Genomic DNA, 22,327 nt, shown 5'->3' with positions numbered 1-22,327 from the left:
TAACTTTCACCGGGTCACCCCATTAACACCTCAAACTAGTCAACTCAGGCCAGGGATCCCGGGGAGGTGCGTACCCCCAATAAAAAGGGATCCCCAATCCTCCTAAGCACTCCAGGCCTAGGCGGATACCCAGGTCTCTTCCCTGCACCCCTGGCCAATGAGTGCAGGGGTAATAATGTTGGTGATAGATATGTACTATTGTTTTTTTACAGTGGGACTACAGGTGCCAGCGTGCCTGTCTTTTGGCACTTGTGAAACTACAAGTGCCATCTTTCTGGAGGGACATGAGGAGGAGAGTTGCTGGGGGGAGTAATGTGTAAAGGGCACTACTATTGTGTGTAATAGTGTGTTATATGGGGCACTACTACTGTGTGTGGCATAATCTGTAAAGGCCATTATTATGTGGTATAATGAGTAAGGGGAATTACTGTGTGGCATAATGTATAAGGGGCACTAGTGTTGCATGGCATAATGTATATAAGGGGTACTACTGTGCAGGGGCAGATCTAGACTGTTCTTTTAGGGGGGGGGGGGCAATTTAATGATTAATTATGACTCCTCCTCTTTCCTGTACTGCCATCTCCCCTTTCTGGTCCCCTTTACAGGTTTTTTTTGTGGCCACATTGTAATAATCAATGTATATGTTTATGTATTCACTATGTGTGAATACACAGTGTTAGCACCAGCAGCCATCTCCCTGCTAATCCCTCCCTCAGCCATCTCCCTGCTAATCCCTCCCCCAGCCATCTCCCTGCTAATCCCTCCCCCAGCCATCTCCCTGCTAATCCCTCCCCCAGCCATCTCACTGCTAATCCCTCCCCCAGCCATCTCCCTGCTAATCCCTCCCCCAGCCATCTCCCTGCTCCCCCCCTCCCTCTGTCCAAGATCAGCAGAAGCCATGCCCCCCTCATCTGTGCAGGGGCAGAAGCAGCAGGGGCTGGCTGGCAACTTTTAGCCTGGCAGACACAAGTAAGTTGTCCGGTTTCTCCACCAGTGCATTGCAATGGGGAAAAGACACATGATAATAGCCTCTATAGGTAAGGTTTGCTTAATGGGGTGTGCTTAAAATACTCAATTAAATGTATAAAAAATTGTTATGTCAAAGAACTATAAACACGGACTACGACCAGCCCCATCCCAAACCAGAAACCAGGGGCTACCAGATAATGTAGAGAGGTTCACAGTGACAGCCAGATAAGAGAGCATCGCAGAGACTGCCATATAATACAGAGAGGCTCGCAGTGACCGTCAGATCAGAGAGCGTCGCAGAGATGTGCCATATAATGCAGAGAGGTTTGAAGTGACCGTCAGAACAGAGAGCGTCGCAGAGATGTGCCATATAATACAGAGAGTTTCACAGTGACAGCCAGACCAGAGAGCGTCGCAGAGATGTGCCATATAATACAGAGAGTTTCACAGTGACAGCCAGACCAGAGAGCGTCGCAGAGGTGTGCCCTATAATGCAGAGAGGTTCGCAGTGACAGTCAGATCAGGGAGTATCACAGTGACTGCCCTATAATGCAGAGAGGTTCGCAGTGACTGCCATATCAGGGAGCGTCACAATGGGTGCCAGATAATGCCAGATAACTCAGTAATTGCCAATTAATGCAGAGACCATCAGTGACCCGCATATAACACAGATATTATGAATATACCCCTCACACACAATCTTAATACCCCCCCATACACACACACCTCCCTCAGCACCTACATTATTAAAACAACTCCCTCCCTCCCTCCCCAAAATAAAAAAAACAACACCCCCCCATTGCATAAGTATTCCAACCCCCCTACCCCCCCTCAAATATAATTTAAACATTTTCACACCTCCCCTGGCACTTACCTGTCTTAAAGCTGTTCAGTCTCTGGTCCCTGCAGAGCTCCATGGTAAAGGAAGAGATGATACAGGATAGACTAGTGAAGGGGTGGAGATTCGGGGTGAGGGGGATCTGCAGACCGCCCGTATACACACAGCGGCAGCCGCGAGGAGGGGGGCGGGTCATGTCCCTGACCCGCCCACCGGGTCCCACCCCCTGGCCGCCGGGACCCGAGGGCACAAGCAGATGATGGCAGTTTACTGTGTATGAACGACCATCATCTGCAGATATACAGTATCTGCAGATCACGCGATCTGCAGATATATCCGTCAGGTGTGTACCCAGCTTTACTCACAAGAGATTTGATTTATCTCCGCTTCTTAAATAAACTCACAACTGTGGGTTTCAAAGGAATGTGAATTACAAACATCATAAGGTTAGTGTATTTTACATCAGGATCCACTTCAAACACCTGTTGTTTTGAAATAAATATTGTGGACTTCAAAGTTGAGGGTAACAGATAGAACCATATGTGAATATTCTTTACAAGAATTTCTGTAACATTCTTTGTCCACTTACATCTGGATGAAACTAGTTTATACACACTGTAGGTGCATGACTACAACATGCACACATTTGTGTGCATTTTTCTGTTGTACAAGATAAGTTTGAAGCCCTTAACCTTACCTGAGCACCTATATTTGTCTCTATGAAATATCCTCTTTGCTTTACCTCATTCTGATTAATGACTATGAGAATACGGAAATAAAAGGGAAGTTTATCTTTCATGTGTTTGCATAACATTACAATTCTCTGTGTGCCAAACCTCAAGCCACACAAGCACACTTATTGCAAATCCATCTTACACCACCTAAAGGAAGAATTAAGTCTGACTCTGGACTCGTTCCAAATAAAGTTGGGTACACACTAAACGATGTGTACCCAGCACAATATCGCGAGCGATGGGACATGGCAGTGGTGCCGGCATTTGGTAAGTGCATACACACTTGCAGGTGCCAGCAGCTATGGTACGATGGCGGGGGCCATGCTGCATTCGAAAGCATGTCCCCCGCTGACGATATTGCCCGTCGGACCAGCATGCATGTGCAACAGGTGATGTTGCCGATGACACTTGGGAGCGCACATAGTCAGCGACATAGCAGATACACACTGGCCGATGTGCCCAATATGTCGTCCAATCCACCGGATCGGACGACATATTGTCTAGTGTGTACCCAGCATAAGTCCTATGCTGGGTACAAAGAAACAATATAACAGACAAGCCTTCATGTCCACCTAGTTAATGCACTCGCTTTTTGCAGTGCCAAATTAAGGTCCACATGGGCCTGGAGCTGATATTTATGAAGGGCCTATTGTGTGCTGCCGCAAGGGGTATGACCAACATGGCAGGGATATGACTACTGTTGTGGGAGGATGGATCTGTACAGGGGATGTGGTCTGTGCCGTGGGGTGTGACTAATACCATGGAGGGAAAAGCTGCCGTCTATCGTCAACCACCACATTCTCTAATATACATTTTATATATACACATATCTATATAAGATATGTTATTAACATTAATGGTTAATAACAATACTAACACATTATGGTCCTCATTCAGACCCGGGCGCAAGCGCTGAGCGCTCGCAACCAGGTCGATGTTTATCCCCTGCGCACGCGCAGCGGCTGCACTGCGCGTGCGCAAGCCCCGGTGCGAAAGAGAAACTCTCTTGCTCTGGAGCTCAATACAAAAGGGCCGGCTGTCGATGTTGAACGACAGCTCGGCCCGTTTTGTAGGAGGGGCGGGGGGGGGTTTCACAAACAGAGGCCATTTTGTGGGCGGCTGCATTGACATCAGCAGTGATGTCAGTGGGGAGCCTCCTGCTCAATCAAAGCAGGAAGCTCCCTGGGGCTTGAGGCTGCCGAGACCCTTACGGTCTCGTCACAAGCCCCGATGGTCGCGATGGTCTTGACCATCGCGACCATCAACCTGGTCGGTCGCTAAAGCTGTGGGTGGTCAACCCACAGCTTAGCTAGCGACCAGGAGGCCGCACTAAGAAAAAGAAGTGGCCGCCCTCATTCAGAGAGAGCGATCACTTCTTGCGACCACCTCTGAATGAGGGCCATTGCACCATAATGAGCAATACTGGTCTGCATTAGCTAAATCAGAATTACTGGGAATAGGACTGCTGTGTGCAAATTATTCTGCCCAGGACTGCCTGACCATTGTTGCCCTCCACTCTGCTGGTTCAGATTACACGCTTACAGTTAAAATGGTTGCAATAAATCACAGCTTAGTTAGCGACCAGGAGGCTGCACTTAAAAAAAGAAGCGGCCGTCCTCATTCAGAACGAGCACTCGCTTCTCGCGAGCGCCTCTGAATGAGGGCCTATATCTATCTGGCATAGGCTTTATTCAATAAGTGCACATAATTTTTAACAAACATTCCAGAACTTTTATTCTAAACATATTGGCAGTGTACCTTAAGACACAAGGGGCCAAATGTAATAGGATGAGAGGTTAGAAAATGTGAGAGATTAGCAGTAAGCTCTCACACTCTTTAAACTTGGCCAATGTAAGTCTGAGAACAGAAAACTCATGTTTTTAGACTCAAAAAACGCTCACGATTTAAATTCTCAACCAGATGATTTCCCAGTTTGAAGATAAATATGGCCTAATGTGAGAGCTTACTGCTAAACTCTCAGATTTTCTAAACTCTCATCCTATTACATTTGGCCCAAGGGGTATGTTCAGTGGGTGCGTATTGGGAGTGTTATGGGCGTATCAAGGAAAGCACCTGCATACACAGATGCACAGCCACAGGCATAGGAGGCCATAGTCAGATGTAGACACTGCACCTGACATAGGGGTGGTGGAAGTTTAGAAGGTGCGACTGATGGTGGCATTTGGTATTAATGTACGGACGCTGAAAGTGGGTGTCTCAGTCCTTGTACATGGGTGCGCACTGATGTATACAAAGGAAGGAGCTTGTAGTAGCATTTGCATAGAGTCACAGATGAACCTATGGCACATCATAATGCCCCCAAGTACACATTGTGCCAAATAGTCATGCCCCAATACACAATACGCCACATAGTAGTGCCCCAAAATACAGTGTACCACATTGTAGTGCTCAGGGTACACACTATGCCACATCGTAGTGCTACCCCAATACACATTATTTCACATTTTTGTGCCCCCGATACACATTATGCCACATTGAAAAGCAAAAGCCACTTTATTAGGGGATTTTGCTTTATCAATCCAAGTTGGAATCCCTAGCCTGTGGCACACATCTCAGCCATTGACAGAAGTGTGTATTTGTTGGGCAATAAAAGTTTAAAAGCTTGACCCTGTATGTGCCCTTGAAGATACCTTACTCCTCATACCCCTTGGGAACATTTGCCACTGGGGAACAAGTGATCCCTGCCTGGGCTGTTCACAGATTCCGGGGCAAGTGGCGGAGGATTCAAGAGTCTCCCATCCCTACTGAATATTAAAGCTGTAGGCAACTATTGGGAGGTTACCCTGCCAGCACTACACCATCCTCTCCACTTAGGAAGCAGCCAGCGCTTGCACCTTGCAATGACTGATGTGGGGCAGGGAGATGGCTAGTAAAGAGCACTGCAGCAGGTAGATGCCCTTCAGCAAGCGCGCCCCCCCCCCCCTTACTTATATCTAGAGATGTGCACGGACCCGTGTTTTGGTTTTAGCAAACCCACCCTCAAATGTAACGGTTTTGCCAAAACCACCCTCAAGTGTTTTGGATTTCTATAAAATGTATAAAACAGCTAAAATCATGTAATTTGGACCTGTTTACATACTATCCAAAACCCAAGATTCGGTTTTAAATCAGAGTTCCAAACTTAAAGAAGACCTGCAAACATAAAGCGGAAGCTGCTCAATTTGCCAATATTCTTCAGGTGCATGAGAGGGAGGGAGTCATACTAAACAAAAAAAACAGAAAGAGGGGTATCCCCAAGATGTCCCCCAGTACACTTATTTCAGGCAAGTGAACTAAAAGCAAATGTTTTATTTTAATCCACCTTTTCCAAAATACACGAAAAAATAAAAATTCTATGGCAAGGTTTTCACAGACAAATCTAGACATTTTTTTTTTGTTTGCTTATAATTTTCACCAGTTTAAATGCTTACAGTATGTATGGATAATATGGTAGTCCAACAAGGTAAAAAAATATTGCTTTAAATAACACCAAACATTTAGCTTTTATGGAGACTCCCTTCTTTAAAATGAGTGGTCTCTTATCTATGTGACAAGATGGGGGAAATATAGGGACTTAAATTCCTCTCCACTCCTTTTTCCAATTTGGTTTTTTTCCACAAAAGTGATGATTTTCCCACCAGTCACCTGGACTGGTGGGAGACGGGTCATTTCTTTTTTATTTGGGAGGTGCCAGTTGCTGTGGAGGACAAGCAGGGCTCGTCCTCTGCCTTGAAGGTTTTTTTTTTTGTTGTTTCTCATTATATTGCATAATTATATTTTAATGTGTCTGAAAATGTGCACCTACTTAAAAAAGGTGTATATATCCAAATTCTTAATATTTTGAATGTTTTACTGTACTTAAGAAATATATACTAATTTCAGCTGCAGTGATTCTGTAACACAAACATTTTGTTTGTTCTAAAGATCTGCTACTATATGCCATTTAAAATGGTTATAAATCCATAATATTCTTGGCATTTCACAAGTTCCCATATTTTGTCTGCAGAATTTGGCCTTACGTGTTCTCATTTAACAGTGGCACACATTCAAATCAATTGACTATTATAGTCCCAGTTCTATTGTGGGAGTTGTGGGTGATGAAGACAAGAAGGAGGTGATGGGGGAAGTGGCACATAATCACGCCATCTTGGCTCTTCCTCATGCTATACAAAGCAGAGATACCTATAATTACAAAGTTGGGGGGCAGAATGACGCAATACAGTGCAAATCGCATAATTAAGCCACCCATCCTGCCCACTTCACTCAGGAAGTGGGCGATGTCTACGGGTCTGTGGGAGACTTGTCTATTCTTCCAGGTGTCCAGAAGAGCAATCTGGTATGATTCATAGGCTATAAATTTAGCAAAATGCAAACATACAAATATAGTGCAAAACGCCATTCTTCGGTGTGAACTCAAAATTTGTTTACCCAAAGCATTATACCTCTGTAACATGGGTACTCTGCCACAACATTGTATTTATGTGAAAACATTTTGCCACAACTTCACTCTTATCTTTGATCTGTGGGATAGGTCATCATGGTTGACTTGTCTAGTGCAACATTCCTCCCATTTCTCCTAGTTTCAGCAGGACAGCCAAAATTTGTGGGGAGTGTCCTTCTGTCCCACAATCAGCGTATTCATCCCAAATTGCAGGAAATTGTGAGGTATCTACTGTACAGTGTGTGCTGCAATAACATGGAGCTTCTGTGTAGGGGAGTGACTTTGATCAATACGATGCGGTCACACCACAAGATCACACGTGTCCCGATTCCAAGTTACTAATGTTTGGAGCTTTGTAGTGTAAACTCTTGCCTTCACTGCCATATAGGCTGTCATTACAGAATTACTTGAGCAATGAGCAGTGTATTGTACTGTGTACAGTGAAAGTAATCACACAAAACTAGCCATACATTCTTCATACTCAGTATTTCAATATCTTTCACAAGGTAAGTGCTCCACCTAGTGGCTTTGATTAATACATTTTACAGAACTTCACAAATAAATTACTTATATGACATTTGAATTTGTTTAGAACTTGCCAACAATAAAGTACTACTAATTGAAACATACAACAAACTTTATGTATTGTATACAGTAAATACAGAATATGGTATGAACATACCTGTTGATAATTATTTTTCTTCGAGGTCCATAGGGTCAACAGGAATTACCTTGGGATATATAGTTGGACAGCGTCCATTGCACCAGACAGCAAAGCTTTGAAGCTCCCCGCATGCACTGGTCGTCCTCCCTATATCCCTCGCCCCCAGCTACAGGCATTCAGTTCGTGACTAATCCTCACGACAAGGAGACAGAGGATGGAGAAGGAAGAAACATTTCACCAGAAACACTCTACATATGAAGAGGGAATCTTATGATATATAGTTTAAGAATAGGATCCCTCTGAGGCCAGGTGCGTCAGGGAGGGTGGCCTGTGGACCCTATGGACCTTGAAGAAAAAGAATTATCAACAGGTATGTTCATACCATAATTCTGTATTTCTTCTTCGGGTTCCATAGGGCCCACAGGAATTACCTTGGGACGTCCTAAAGCAGTCCTTAGGGGTGGGGACACTCCTGAGAAGATAGGAGAATCTGCTGCTCAAAGGAAGCATCCTGGGATGCTTAGAACTTTATATACGTACTAACAGAAGACCAGGTGGCCGCCTTGCTCAGTTGTTCAGCAGAGGCGCCCTTGTCTTACTGCCCATGACGGTCATACGAAGCCAGCGAGACAACGCCTGCTTGTTGGCTGGCCAGCCTCTTTTGTGGAATCCATATAACACAAACAATGATTCTGTTCTCCTGACGGACTTAGTTCAGTCCACATCAAGTAGAGCTTCGCCTGTAGACAGGCCTGAAGTCTGGAAGGCCGGCACCACAATTTCCTCATTAATATGGAAACAGGAAACTACCTTTGGGAGACAGCCCACCTTGGTACGGAGGACAGCTCTATTCGGATGAAATACCAAGTAGGGGAGCTACATGACAAAGCTGCCAGATCAAACACCCTACGAGCTGACGTGATGGCCAGGAGAAAGTGTTTTCGCCGCCAGCCATCTCAAATCTACTTTATCCAAGGGTTCAAAGGGATGTGTCTGAAGCATCCTGAGAACCAGAGACAAATCCCACGGTGCAACGGTGGGATAAATGGAGGTTGCAGTCGCAGTACCCCCTGCATGAATGTTCTGACATCCGACAGAGAAGCATTTTTGCACTGAAACCACTCCGTCAAAGCCGACTCTTGAACTCTCAAGGTGGCCAGGTGGAGACCCAAGGCCAATCCGACCTGGAGAAACCCCAGCACTCTAGCCACCTTAAATATTTTAGGGTTATATTTCCTGTTATGACACCACAGGAAAAATGACCGCCAAACCCTGTGATATATGCGCGCAGAGGCCGGTCTTAAGCATTGTCTGCATCACAGATGAAAAAAAAACCCTGGCTTTTAACACGGAAGACTCAAGAGCCAAGCCGTCAAAGCCAGTTGGAGTAAATCCTGGTAACGACATGGACCCTGCTTTAGCAGGTCTTGTCGCAGAGGCAGTGGAAACGGACTGTCTAATGATAGACACTTCAGGTCCGCAAACCAATGCCTCCTGGGCCAGGCAGGAGCTATTAGCACTACCCTGCCACCTTCCTGCTTGAACTTTCTGACCACCCTTGCGAGGAGGGAGATCGGAGGAAACAGGTATGCCAGTTTGAAGTTCCATCTTACTGATAGAGCGTACACAAAGGCTGCTGAGGAGTCTCTTGTCCTGGACCCGTACTTGGGGACCTTGTAATTGTGAAATGATGCCATCAGGTCTACCTCTGGTAGACCCCATTTGTCCACCAGAGTTTGAAACACCTCCGGATGAAGAGCCCATTCTCCAGCGTGTATATCCTGGTGACTTAGGAAGTCTGCTTCCCAATTGAGCACTGCTGGGATGAACACAGCTGTTATCGCTGGAAGATGGCTCTTTGCCCACAACAGAATCCCTGCCACCTCTCTCATAGCCGCTGGTCTTCGTGTGCCTCCCTGATGGTTTATATAGGCCACTGTCGTCATGTTGTCGGACTGAATCTGGACATGTCTGCCCCGAAGAAGGTCCTACGCCTGAAGAAGTGCCCTGTGCACTGCCCGGAGCTCTAATACATTTATTGGCAGATGGCTTTCTAGGTTTGTTAATATTCCCTGGAAAGTGTGCTGACCTATGACTGCTCCCCATCCTCTGAGGCTTGCGTCTGTGGTGAGGAGCACCCATCCCGGGATCCACAACGGATGACCCCTGTTTAAATGAGTCACTTCCAGCCACCAGGCTAAGGAGAGACGAACCTCTGGCAAGATCAGAATCATCTGTCATTTTATATGATGATGCTGACCATCCCACTGCGCCAAGATCCACCGTTGTAGGACTCTGGAGTGGAATTGCTCATAAGCCACCATGTCGAACGTGGCTACTATGGAGCCCAGCAACTGTATGCCAGCTAGACAGATACTACCTGGTTGCTCAGTAGACTGTGTACTCGTGCCTGTAGGATCACAATTTTGTCCTCCGGCAGAAAGACCCTCTATTGCCCAGAGTCTAGTATTGCTCCCAGGTGCACCATCCGCTGGGTTGGTGATAGAGAAGAATTCTTCCAGTTGATCACCCACCGTGCTCTTGTAGGCAAGCTACCGTCATTCGTAGATGACACAGTAATGTCTCCTGCGACTGAGCAATTATTAGAAGGTCGTCCAGGTATGGCAGGATTCTGATTCCCTGACGCCTGACATAGGCCGTCATGATCGCCATTATTTTCGTAAAAACCCTTGGAGCTGTGGCTAGCCCGAAAGATAGTGCCTGGAACTGCAAATGCTGTTGATTTACTGCAAACCTGAGAAATATCTGGTGGGATTTTGTGATTGGGACATGCAGGTATGTCTGAATATCTAGTGAAACCATGAAGTCCCCTGGTTCCATTGCCAGCATGATTGACCGTAAAATCTCCATGCAAAATTTTGGTGTCCTGACAAACCTGTTGAAGGATTTCATATTTAGAATAGGTCTGTACGACCCATTGGGCTTTTGGATAAAAAATAAGGTTGAATAGTAACCCATTCCCTGTTCCGTCACAGGGACTGGGAAAACAACCCCTGCCTTCAGAAGGGCATCCACTGAATCCTGGAAGGCCTGAACTCTGACTGGGTCCCCCGATAAATCCGTAACCACGAACCTCCAAGGGGGGCGGCATCTGAATGATATGGCATAGCAGCGAACTACCATTTCCCATACCCTGGCATCCGTGGTCGTCCGATGCCAGGCCCGGGAGAACTGTAGCAGTCAGCCTCCAACCCTGACATCCTCCAGTGGGAGGCCTGCCCCATCAGCCAGGAGGCTTACCGTCTGGTTTAGAAGTTGGATGCTTGCTTGCCCAGGACTTTCTGGGCGGTCCCTTTCTCTGAGACTGCTCTTAGCTGAGGACTGTTTCTTTGCCTCTTGTGACCAAAAGGACCGGGACAGCCACTGTCTTCTGGACATAGAGGTAGTCGGTAATTCTGCCAACCTTGGTGTAGCCAGTGATGTCATAATCTCATCTAATGCTCGACCAAAGAGCACCTTACCTGTGAATGGCAAGGATTCTAGCGCCTTTTTAGACCCTGGATCCGCTCTCCAGGGTTTCAACCATATGGTCCTTCGGGCTGCCACTGAATTAGCAGACACTCTCGATGCCACTATACCTACATCAATGCCTGCTTTACCCAAGTATACAGAAGTCTCCTGTATCTGACCCAGCAAAAACTCTTGTTGGGTCTACAATCGTCTCAGCCAAAGATTTAGTCCAATCTTCCATTGCCTTAGCCACCCAGGCTATCGCCGTGGCTGGTCTGGTAATTGCCCATGATAAGGAAAATATTGTCTTCAGATAACTGTCCAGCCTCCGATCCACACCGTCCTTTAGGGAAGTCGCCGTTGGGATAGGCAATATAGCGCTCCTAACCACTCTAGTAATATGAGCGTCTATTGTGGGGGAAACCTCCCAGTGCAAATGGGTACCTAGCTGCAATCTTTTTAGTAGACGAAAAAGACTTGCAAGGGGTCTCCCATGCCTCAGAAAAAAGATTTGTTAATTGCCCTGAGTGCGGAAAATAATCTTTCGCCACAGCCTGACATCTAAAGACCACTTCTTTAGAGGCCGGTATATTGAAAACAGACCTCACTGCCTTCACCAAGGCAGGTACATCCATCCGGATGGTAATTATCATTCAACGAGCCTGACTCAGAAACCAGAGAATCCAGTTCTGATGAATCAACCGGGTCTGACTCTTGAGGAGACATATGATGACTCTTATGCCCTCTTTTCCTAGGCCCCTGAGAGGACCAAACCCCTTGATTGGGGCCACCCACCCCAGGCCAACCAACATTCATCGGTGGTATCCCCATAGGGAGAGCCCGCTGTGAGAACCCCATAGCCTGAGGTAACTCCATAGCTGGAGTCCGCCCCTCTGTGACCTTGATTATTAAGAAAGACAGTACCTCTGGAGTGACAGCCACCCAAGAAGGTTCCGCAGTAGTAACAGACCCACCAGGCACCTGTTTACTGCAATTTTTACAGAACCCTTCCAGATTCACATCCTGTTCTGATAAGCCTGTAACAGATGACTTACAAAACACCAGTACTGAAGAACTTAGGCCCTCATACAGAGGCGGTCGCAAAAAGCGAGCGCTCGCTCTGAATGAGGGCGGCCGCTTGTTTTTTTAAGTGCGGCCTCCTGGTCGCTAGCTAAGCTGTGGGTTAACACCAACAAGCTTTAGCGACCGACCAGGTTGATGGTCGCGATGGTCAAGACCATCGCGACCATCGGGGCTTGCGACGAGACCCTAAGGTTGGGTCTTGGCAACCGCAAGCTCCAGGGAGCTTCCTGCTCTGATCGAGCAGGAAGCTCTCCACTGACATCACTGCTGATGTCAGTGCGGCCGCCCACAAAACGGCAGGCGTTTCCGTTTGTGAAACCCCCCCCCGCCACTCCTACAAAACGGGTCGAGCTGTCGATCAACATCAACAGCCGCCCCTTTTGTAGTGAGCTCCGGAGCGAGAGAAATTCTCTCTCGCTCCGGGGCTTGTGCACGCGCAGTGCGGCCGCTGCGCGTGCGCAGGGCCTAAACATCGACCCGGTTGTGAGCGCTCAGCGCTTGCAACCGGGTCTGAATGAGGTCCTTAGTTCTTTATCAACTGACATAATTGAAAGAACAATGCAATACAAAGTAATGTGATTGTTTACTATCAGTGATGCACCATACCTTCAAACGGACAAGGGGAAACAAAGGAATAGTAATAACGCGGACAGTTTGTGAAACATAGGCAGTGTACATACAGCAGCTGACACACAGTCACATTCAATGCATGAAGACGCGCAACTGCGTCAGCAATGTGTACTCAATCAACTAAACCAACCCCAGAAGGAGGAAGGTAGGATATAAAGTATGCTATATACCAAACCCAAGGGAGAGGTATAAAGAGAGAAGACCCAAACCTCTGAGAACTCCGCTGCAGCCGCCGGGCAAACGCTAATCTGCGCACTTCTCATGCTTCTTATGAGTTTGCCCTTCTGCTCCACGGGAGGTTTCTGTCCTCCCTGAGGTCCTTTATACCAGACGCTGGAATCCTAGCCGGAAGTTAGCATCTGGTGGGAGGAGCGGCTGGGGGAGCGCCAGTCTGCCATAAGCTGCGTCTTTGACGGCCGGGTACGCTGCACTACAAAGTGGCTAGACGCCGATCAGTGCGCACTAGTGCATATTGCCACCCATCCCTGGCAACAGACGATAAGGCCCTGGCCGCCGAAGTGAGGAATCGGTTTTTCAGAACGTCTTTCACATGCAGCGGCCTCTGATGCGTCCCAACACCCGAGGCTGGGGACTGCTCGCGCATGATGCCCAGAAGGGAATCCTTACCTGACATCTCCGTTTCCCCGACTGCAGTCCAGGACCTCAGCGTCTTCCGGCCGCCAGCTAAGCCATGCTGAGGCCGGCCGAAAAAACACTGAGGGCACACAGCGATCTGGTGTATTGGCCATCGGCGGAGGTAGATGGAACCGCAGTAGAGCATCAATCCTGGCGTCGGTACTGCTAAACTCATGAAGTTTCATAACTTAAGGTAAGAAAAAAATAAAAATAGCTTAGGACTGTCTAGCAGCACCACTGTATAACAGGTGCGTCTTGCCGCGCGCCAAACAAAACAACTGAATGTCTGTGGCTAGGGGATATAGGGAGGAGGACCAGTGCATGCTGGGAGCTCCAAAGCTTTGCTGTTTGGTGCATTGGACGCCGTCCAACTACATATCCCAAGGTAATTCCTATGGACCCTATGGAACCCGAAGAAGAAATCTTAATTTCCATCAACACCTTCATAATATATTTCAAAAAGCTGTAGCTATTTTGTCATTTTTATGATCAACTAAGTGTAATGTGTATAAATTTTTACTATGCTTAACTCTCATGAAGCAAAAGCACCTAAATACTTTCCAACGCTCGAAGGTAGAAACTCTGAAAAACTTAGGCCATGTCTCAAACTCATTGAGTTTCCCTCTGATCCACCAAGACCCTGCCCCTTGAATGGTGGTTAATGCCACTTTTGGGTGCTAAAAAGTTGGACTCTTGTCAGGTACTCATGTGTTAATTTTTGTTAATGCAAATAAGGTGTATGCTCTGTGAACAGTGACTGTTTCCATAATATTTCCAGAAAAGAAAATGTTACTTTAAAAGATGTATTTTCAATTTAAAAGATGTTCAGATCCTTCAACATGACTTGTGTACTTGGTGGTGAATATGCTATATTCTCTCTACAATTACTATTGTAATGACCTTTTTTCAAACAGTTTATTCTAAAAAATAAAATCACCATTTACATTATTTCAGCAATAAAAAATCTAGCTGGATGATCGGAAGCAGAACATTTGTTCTGGTTGGAAGATTTCATTATAGAGGATATGTTTCTGGTCCCATTTGTATTGTACTATAAACACAGACATAGGTGGGACCTTATATAACAGAGATTTTGGTGATATATTATATTTGCTAAAGACAGAATTTACCTCCAAAGTAAGTAGCAACACCCATGGGGTAAGCTGGGATTATCATGGCATGTTCTGAATAATTAATGACACACAAAGCACCGTTAATGCTGTGAGGGCAATCCAGCAAGTTGAATACACTGTCAACATCTGAGGTCAAAACTTTCCACCTATGGGCATTGGACATTAACACACATAGGAGAATAACACACCTGCGGTATAACATGAAATTAAACGCAATGATTAGTAGTTGTAGTTTCACTCTTCTATTTATGGATCCTTGTTAAAATTCACTTAGAAACATTGGAGTTTTGAACTCTTCCTAAAGATACAAAAATTAAAATACATTTTTTTTAAATAATACTATTTACCCCCAAAAGAATGCTGATTATATACTACTAAGGGGCCATTGTATCAAGCTATTTGTTACAGAAAATTATGCAAAAGCTGCAGTTTCTGCATCAGTTTATGTATTGATTATATGTATATGGTGCGTTTGCACATTGTCATATGCCAGGGATATAACTCGCAGGGACAGAGGTTACTGCAACATAGCGGGGTTATTTTCATTAAAAATGAAAATATCCCTCTCCTCATACGTCTCTTCCCAAACTCTTTCAGATCTTGGCTGATTACGGTTCTCTATGGGCTACAAGATCAAGTTTTCTAAAAGTGAGTCTCTTGCCTTCAATATCTCACCCATGGCCTTGGATCTCTTAAAATAAAATATCTGGGAGTTTATATAACAAGTAGATATGACACCCTATATTCAGCTGATTTTCCCCCTATGCTTAAAACATTTAAACTGGACCTCCTAGATGACAGGATCTAATAATTTCCTGGTTGGGCAGGATAGTGGCAATTAAGATGAACCTTATGCCTAGACTACTCTACCTCTTCCAGACCCTCCCTGTTACTGTTCCTAAATCTACTTTTATTAATATTACACAGGTGGTTTGTCTAATGTGTATGGAATTCTAAACCTCCCTGTATCAGTTTTCTTACTCTTCGTTGCCCTACTACAAATGGAGGCAATGGGTTCCCTGATGTTAATCTTTATTATTATGCTACCCATCTAAGTCAGGTAATAGTTGGTTTGCATCTTCCCAGATACCTAGGTGGGTAAACATTGAAGCTAATTCTTGTGGTACCCCCTTCAGGGCAGCCATCAGAAATTGTAGGGCCCGATACTGACAAATTAGGCATGCCCACCCCCCTCCTCGGACTTCCACCTCCCCCTCCCTCCCCCTCTTTCTCCACTGCCTTTTCCTAGAAAAAAAAAAGGTTTTGGCCAAAAATTTTAAAGCCTGTCACCACGTTAACGTGGCATCTGCCCTGCCCAGCTTGTTCCCACCTACTTACCTTAAGTTATCTCCTTCTTTGAAGAGTCCACACCTTTCTTCTTACTTCTTCTCTACCTTTCTGGCAGCTCGCGCCGTGGCACCCACCCTCCAGTGACGTGGCGTGACGTCACGCGCACCTTTAACAGCGTGTCCTGTAGGTTAGTGGAGCGGCCCGGGTGGGCCCTCCTCCTTTAATGGGGAGCGGGTAGGAGGAAGTGCTGGTCGGCGGCAGGTCAGAACGCCTCCCTCTTTAACTCAAAGAAGCAGTACTGGTTGTGGGCTGTTCAGCGGCAGTAGAGCCGGGCGCCCTCCCCCGCACCCCCTCTATTTTCTCCTTAATCAAGGAAAGTGCATACAAGGTTTAGATGGTACCTGCCCATCTGCACAGAATGTATCATTCGCCTCTGACCGATGTTAGAAAGGTTGTGACGTGAGGGGTACCTACTTACACATATGGTGGACGTGCCCTAAAATAGCCCAATTCTGGGATGGGGTTGCCAGGCTCCTATCAGAAGTTCTTAAAAGTACCACTGACCAAGTCTCCCTGGTCTTTCCTCCTTGGCTGTCCACTTGAGGGCCTTCACAAACATGCTGATAAACTCTCGTCACATATTTTAAATGCAGCTCGATGTCTAATTGCTAAAGAATGGAAAGGCATTGACCCTCCTCGCCAAAAACTGATAAATAAAATTTGGCACGTGGCGGCCATGGAGAAGATATTGGCTCATCTGCACAATACCACTCATAAGTTTCTTATGGTTTGGTGTGACTGGTTCTTATATAATAGCAGCACACCACATGGGACCCTGCCCTCACGCTTCTCGGATCTCCTGCTTTAACGAATACAATGTATCCATTTCATTTTATTTTATTTATTTATTCTACTTATTTTTTCTTTTTCTTCATTCTGCCATGGTGAATTTCGTTTAGGTTTTTTCAAAGTGTAATATGGACCCGGATTCAGCCTCCTTTGTACTTACCATGCCCCACCCCCACCATCCTCTTCTCTTCCTTTTATTCTTCCTCTCTTTTTCTTCTCTCTCCTATCCTCTTTTCTATGCTCCTTCAATTTAGATTTGCTCTCTTCCTATGTTTTTTTATTTTCAGATCAATATATTGATAGATATACACGTATCTATATGTTACTATGCAATTCCGTATTTTGAATATTCCCAATATCTTTTTTGCCTATGGATGTATTGTTGTACTATTTTATCTTTGTAAACTCTAAAATAAATTTGTTAAAAAAAAAAAAAAAAAAAGAAAATATCCCCGGCAATATGGATAGAGAATAATCGCAGCTGGACCAAGATTATTAGTACATAGATCCCTGAGAACATTCACCATGCATATTTTTACCTACTCACCGAATGCTCGTTTTGGTTGAACCAGACGAAGTGTGAATGTCTCAGATTTCGGGAGCTCTCTCAGCATCTTTGCCACTTCATAGTGTCGGCATCCAACAATTGTCTGATCATTTATGGCTTCAATATTGTCCCCGACATTGACAGTCTTCAGTCGGTCAGTAATACTGTCCTCCTTGATTCTCTAATTAGAGCAACAGTAAGGAGGTCATAAAGCAGAAATTCAAGAGTACTTTTCATCCATTCAACCCAACCATTGGCATGATAGATGTTCTGATGTACCCTTCTATTACAGATATACTGTATAAATAAATAATTCACTTCCAGGGCTAAATTTCATAAATCTCTTCTAGCAAGGAAAAGTTTGTGTTTGGTGATGCCATGAACATACATTATTATTTTCACGGTTGCTTGTTACTATAGAGGATATTTACATTACTTGAGCATAACGGGATGTAGTCAGCATCCTGGTGTGCGGGATGCCGATGGGTGAAATAGCAGCGTCGGGAGCCCGTACCAGAATCCCGACCGTCGGCACCCCGAAAGCAAGTATCGGGAGTTAGGAGGAGGATTAGGGTGCGGGGTTGGGCATTAAGGGGAGGGTTAAGTTTAGGGTGCAGGGAGGGGGAGGTTAGGTTTAGGCATTCTGACTGTCGGGATGCCGCTGTCGGTATTCTGACCAACAGCATCCCGACCGATTGGATCTCATACCCAACCCGAGCATAACCAATAACTAGCAGCTGGTTAGTTCTAGATCTTATTCATATAAAACCTCCTTACATAACTAATGCAGACCCATTATACTGTATATTTGTACACAAAATGTTACAAAATGAGGTTACTTTAGCATCTACAACAAACAATCATATGATTACCTTTGCTATTTAATAATTATAACACATTATATAGGTCAGGGATGTGCAGTCTCCCCTGTCATACTCCCTCCCCTATTATACTCAGGGCCAGATTAGCAATGGGGCGGATGGAGCTACAGCTCCAGGCCTCCATATAAAAATAGGCCCATTGTCATGACAACATGATGTTGACTGGTCATCTGCTCTACACACAGTCGGCCATAAATCATAAGTATAAAAACTGTATTTCTATTTACCTCACAAAATTAAGCATTTTTTTTCTTTTACATATTTAGGGAGACATTGGGTCTGAGAGTATAGGGGTGTACATGCCCACATGGCACTGGCCACACCCACACACACCTCCTCTGCTTCTCATAAAAGGCCCTTGGTAATTTTCAGCTCCAGGCCCATGTGGCCCTCAATCCGGCCCTGATTATACTCCCTGTCATGCTCCAGAGTTTTGATTTAAAAACTGTGTTATCCCCAGCCATTGACCTAAAGTACATAAACACATAGCATATATACAAGTACATAGTAAATGAAGATCTTTGCAGATGCTATTACAGTATACAAATTTTACACTTTGAAGAAAATGTATCAAGCGGTGAAAAACACTTTTTTCTGCATTATCATCCAAAAAATGGGTTATTACTGCTTCTCAAAAATGTATTAAAATGCAGTCCATGGAAATATCAGAGATTTCTCCAGCGGCACCTTCTGGTTCTCTTAATTATTAAGTACCAAAAAGCTGAACTTTTCATTGCTTGTCTAATTACACATAGTGCCATCTGATGATGGTGCTATGGTTACTTACATGTTCCGCCACCGCATGTCCTCGTGTATGCATGGTTTACTTGTACTGAGATCTCATTCGGTTTTTCGAGATCCTACTTATGTGCAGTGAGGCTGCCCAGGAGACATTACGTATTATAGCAACACTAGATTGATGTGATACGGGCGGAACAGAGATCGTCAGACGGGTGATTTACCGCGACACCTCTCCGTGGCTTTCTTTTAAATATATTGCTGCACTAAGACATCCTACATCGCTGGCTACACACCCGCCCGATCTATATGCCGACCTGCCATCGCACCTACAGTGCGGCCAATCAGGTAAGCGACACACACTTACTGATCGGTCACTTGATGTGTCTGCGCTGACATCACAACTGGGCGGGCAATTTCACGAGCGGACCCTGCAGCAAGTGTATGGGCGGTCGGCGGGTCGCCTGCACACACAGCAAGATGAGATGAAATATATGTGCAGATATATCTGACATCGGCTGTGCTGCAGGAATAATATATTGTCCAGTGTGTACCCGACATAAGACATAACTAACATTTTAATACATCTCCCTTACTTAGCTATTGCTGAAAAAAAGAGGTAAAATATTGGAGCTACCCATGATCCCACTCTGTGGTCTCAAAACACAAACCTGTGAAGAGCTATACAGATGACCTCACTGAGACAGTGGCGTCACTGGGGTTGGTGACAACTGGAGTGCAAAATAGACCCCCCCTTACCCTTTGCCCGAAAAGGGGGCGTCCCTTCACGGGAAAAGGCGTGACATTGCGGCACGTCCCCAGTTTCATCCCTCTGGGGAAGATGCCAGGCTGCCCCCCAGAGGCTCTTCCCGCACTGCCGGCTCCTCTTGACCAGGTGCAGAGTGCTGCACAATAACATCACAGTGCAGCTCCCGGTCTCTGAAGAGGAGCCAACATTTTGGTGTTACCCCCTTGGAGGGTGACACCCGGTGAGATCCGCACCCCTAGTGGCGCCACTGACTAAGGAAGGTGAAATAATGACATGTTTTGGCATATTCTCCTGGGGTATAAAGAGAAAGCCTGAGGAAGGTGTTTTAGGAAGCATCTGTTTGGGAAACTACAAAAAAATGCTAATTAATGCTATTAATTAAAAAAATTTAAATAAATCGGTATACACCATTTCAGCTATGCCACCCATGGGAATATGTTGCCATTATATACTGTATTTTATTGAATCTTCTACCTTTACATATATTTTTACATTTATCACTTTAAACAATTTATTTATATAAACATTTATGACCTCATGTTTAGATAAAAAGTATGTAATGTAATACATTTGCAACATCTTACCTTTATAAAAGCATATCCTGCTCCATTATCAGTGATGGTAAGGCCCAGAGCATCTTCTGTCTTGGTTATCTCCACTTCTTTGGTTTCCCCTCTAACATGTGCAAAGATAAAATCTTCCAGACCAATCTGACCTCCAAGAAGCTTCTGCATATCCACTTTATGTGTGTTCAATGTGCAAAACAAGATCTGCGAGGGAGAAAATCCATAGCTTACTGACTTAGGCTCAGGGGACAAATTTGTTTCTACAAATTTCTCGTGAAATCTTCCCGATGAGTATAAGCGTAAGAGAAATCAATAGACAACCTGCTTCTTCCAAAATTCACCAAATCCACAGGTTTAACCTCAATCTTTAACACAAACATTCTGGCCCTGATGTAATAGCCTGCTATTAGTGGATAGTGGCGAAATTGATTTATAGTGGGCTTTTTTTTTGTTTTGTTTTTTTAAGGCAAAGCCAGGCTAGTTTTACCATTAAAAAAGAATAATTACTGCACATCGAGGAGAATAAATTATGTGAAACATAATTTCATTAATCTTGATTCAGTATATTACAATTAACTTTACTAATTAATGCTTCTATTATCCCATTAATTATTAATTACTAAGTGAGAATTGCCGTGCTCTGCTTAATTTACTACTTGTGTTTCATAAACGTAAAGGGTGTCTGTGGTCTGTCGCACTTTTACATTACTGGGCATTCATCATCAATGTCTCAGTTGGAGACTCCAAGGGATGTAGTCAGGATCCCAGTGGTGATGATCCTGACGGCCACAATACCGGCAGCAGAATCCCGACGGGCAAAATACAGATGAATCCCAACGTGAGTATGGTTATGGTTAGAGACTAGGGGGAGGGTTATGTTAGGTTGAGGTAAGGAATGGTTAGGGTAAGGCTGGGGGAGTGGTGAGTTATGGTTGGAATAGTCAATAAAATTTGTTGCCATTTTGCCCGTCTGAATTCTGTTGCCAGTATTGTGACCGTCGGGATGGTTATCGCCGGGATATTGTACCCAACCTGCTCAGTATATATCACTTCATTAGTATTTCCAGTTCACAGCATTAGTACAACAGCTTAAATTAATATAATTGATCTTCATTTGGTTTAACAGAAAAAATATTATAGAGGATATTAATTTTTTGCCATGGATAGTGACTAACATATCTCGATTGTTGCTATGTACTAATAGCACAATGCATGAGATTTCACAGAAATCTCTGGCAGAGTACCAATTAAAACTGCATATTGCAGTCCCCATTATTATCAATGGGGACTACGATCTTACCCCTATGTACCAAACTCCGAAAGCGTGTTTGCCCCTGTTGGTTTGCACCTTCTTCAGATGGCGTAAACCGCTTTAAGCCTATGGAGGCTAACAAGCAGCAGAGAGATCTTCTACAAAATGACGGGGATACAACACGCAAGGACAGCGATTACCAAAACCTGAAAAGACTCAGTTTATACTTGCATACTTCTTGTTTTTCAAACCCAGGAGAAGCCCAGGGAAGAGAAGCAGATGGGCGGTGATGGGGTGCAGTGCCAGACTTTTCGCGTCATTAATCCCTGCACCTTGGAGGTAAATTGCTGTGAATACCGCATATTTATTCATACTTGCTGAATATAAAAGAAAAGTACAAAGCTGTAAAAAGCAAAGACTTGCTCTCTACAGTGCGAGCTGGGTATACATTATGTTGCAGAAACGCTCATTACCACATTATTTAAGTAGAAATTTGATTGCTGAATAGGGCCCAAAATATCTTGTCAGTATGTATCATAGTGTTATCTTGTATTAATATCTAGGTATTTCTATCTCAGGCTGGCTGCTTAGAGAGAGCACAGAACAATGTAATTGCCACAGAAAAAATGGGAGATCAGAACAGATGGAACTAGGTCACGTTTTTATTGATGCCCACATTTTTGCCATGTTCACAGTGATAAATTAATTTATGTGCCCTTTTATCATGTAAGACATGCTGGGATAGTGCGTTCAATAGGAGGCTGTCCCAGCAATGACTTGTCCCCATCACAATATTCTTTACTGTATGCTTATCGCAGTGGTGAAGGAGATTTGTG

General features: G+C 44.8%; 1 protein-coding gene across 1 annotated transcript in view; it reads right to left on the bottom strand.

Annotated features, from left to right (window-relative positions):
- The window catches only part of GIPC3 (GIPC PDZ domain containing family member 3), a 107,748-nt gene that overhangs the window by 75,638 nt on the left and 9,783 nt on the right, over positions 1 to 22,327 (bottom strand). The window contains exons 2-3 of the mRNA XM_088452984.1: positions 20,258 to 20,443; positions 17,286 to 17,466 (exon numbers count right to left, since the gene is read on the bottom strand). Of these exons, the coding sequence (XP_088309110.1) occupies positions 17,286 to 17,466; positions 20,258 to 20,443 (367 nt within the window). The remainder of the gene's footprint in view (positions 1 to 17,285; positions 17,467 to 20,257; positions 20,444 to 22,327) is intronic.

The sequence above is a fragment of the Taudactylus pleione genome, unplaced genomic scaffold, assembly GCF_031769625.1.
Source record: "Taudactylus pleione unplaced genomic scaffold, aTauple2 ptg000560l, whole genome shotgun sequence".
Lineage (NCBI taxonomy): Eukaryota > Metazoa > Chordata > Amphibia > Anura > Myobatrachidae > Taudactylus > Taudactylus pleione.
Note: the sequence above shows the minus strand (reverse complement) of the source record. Positions and strands in the feature narration are given on the sequence as shown.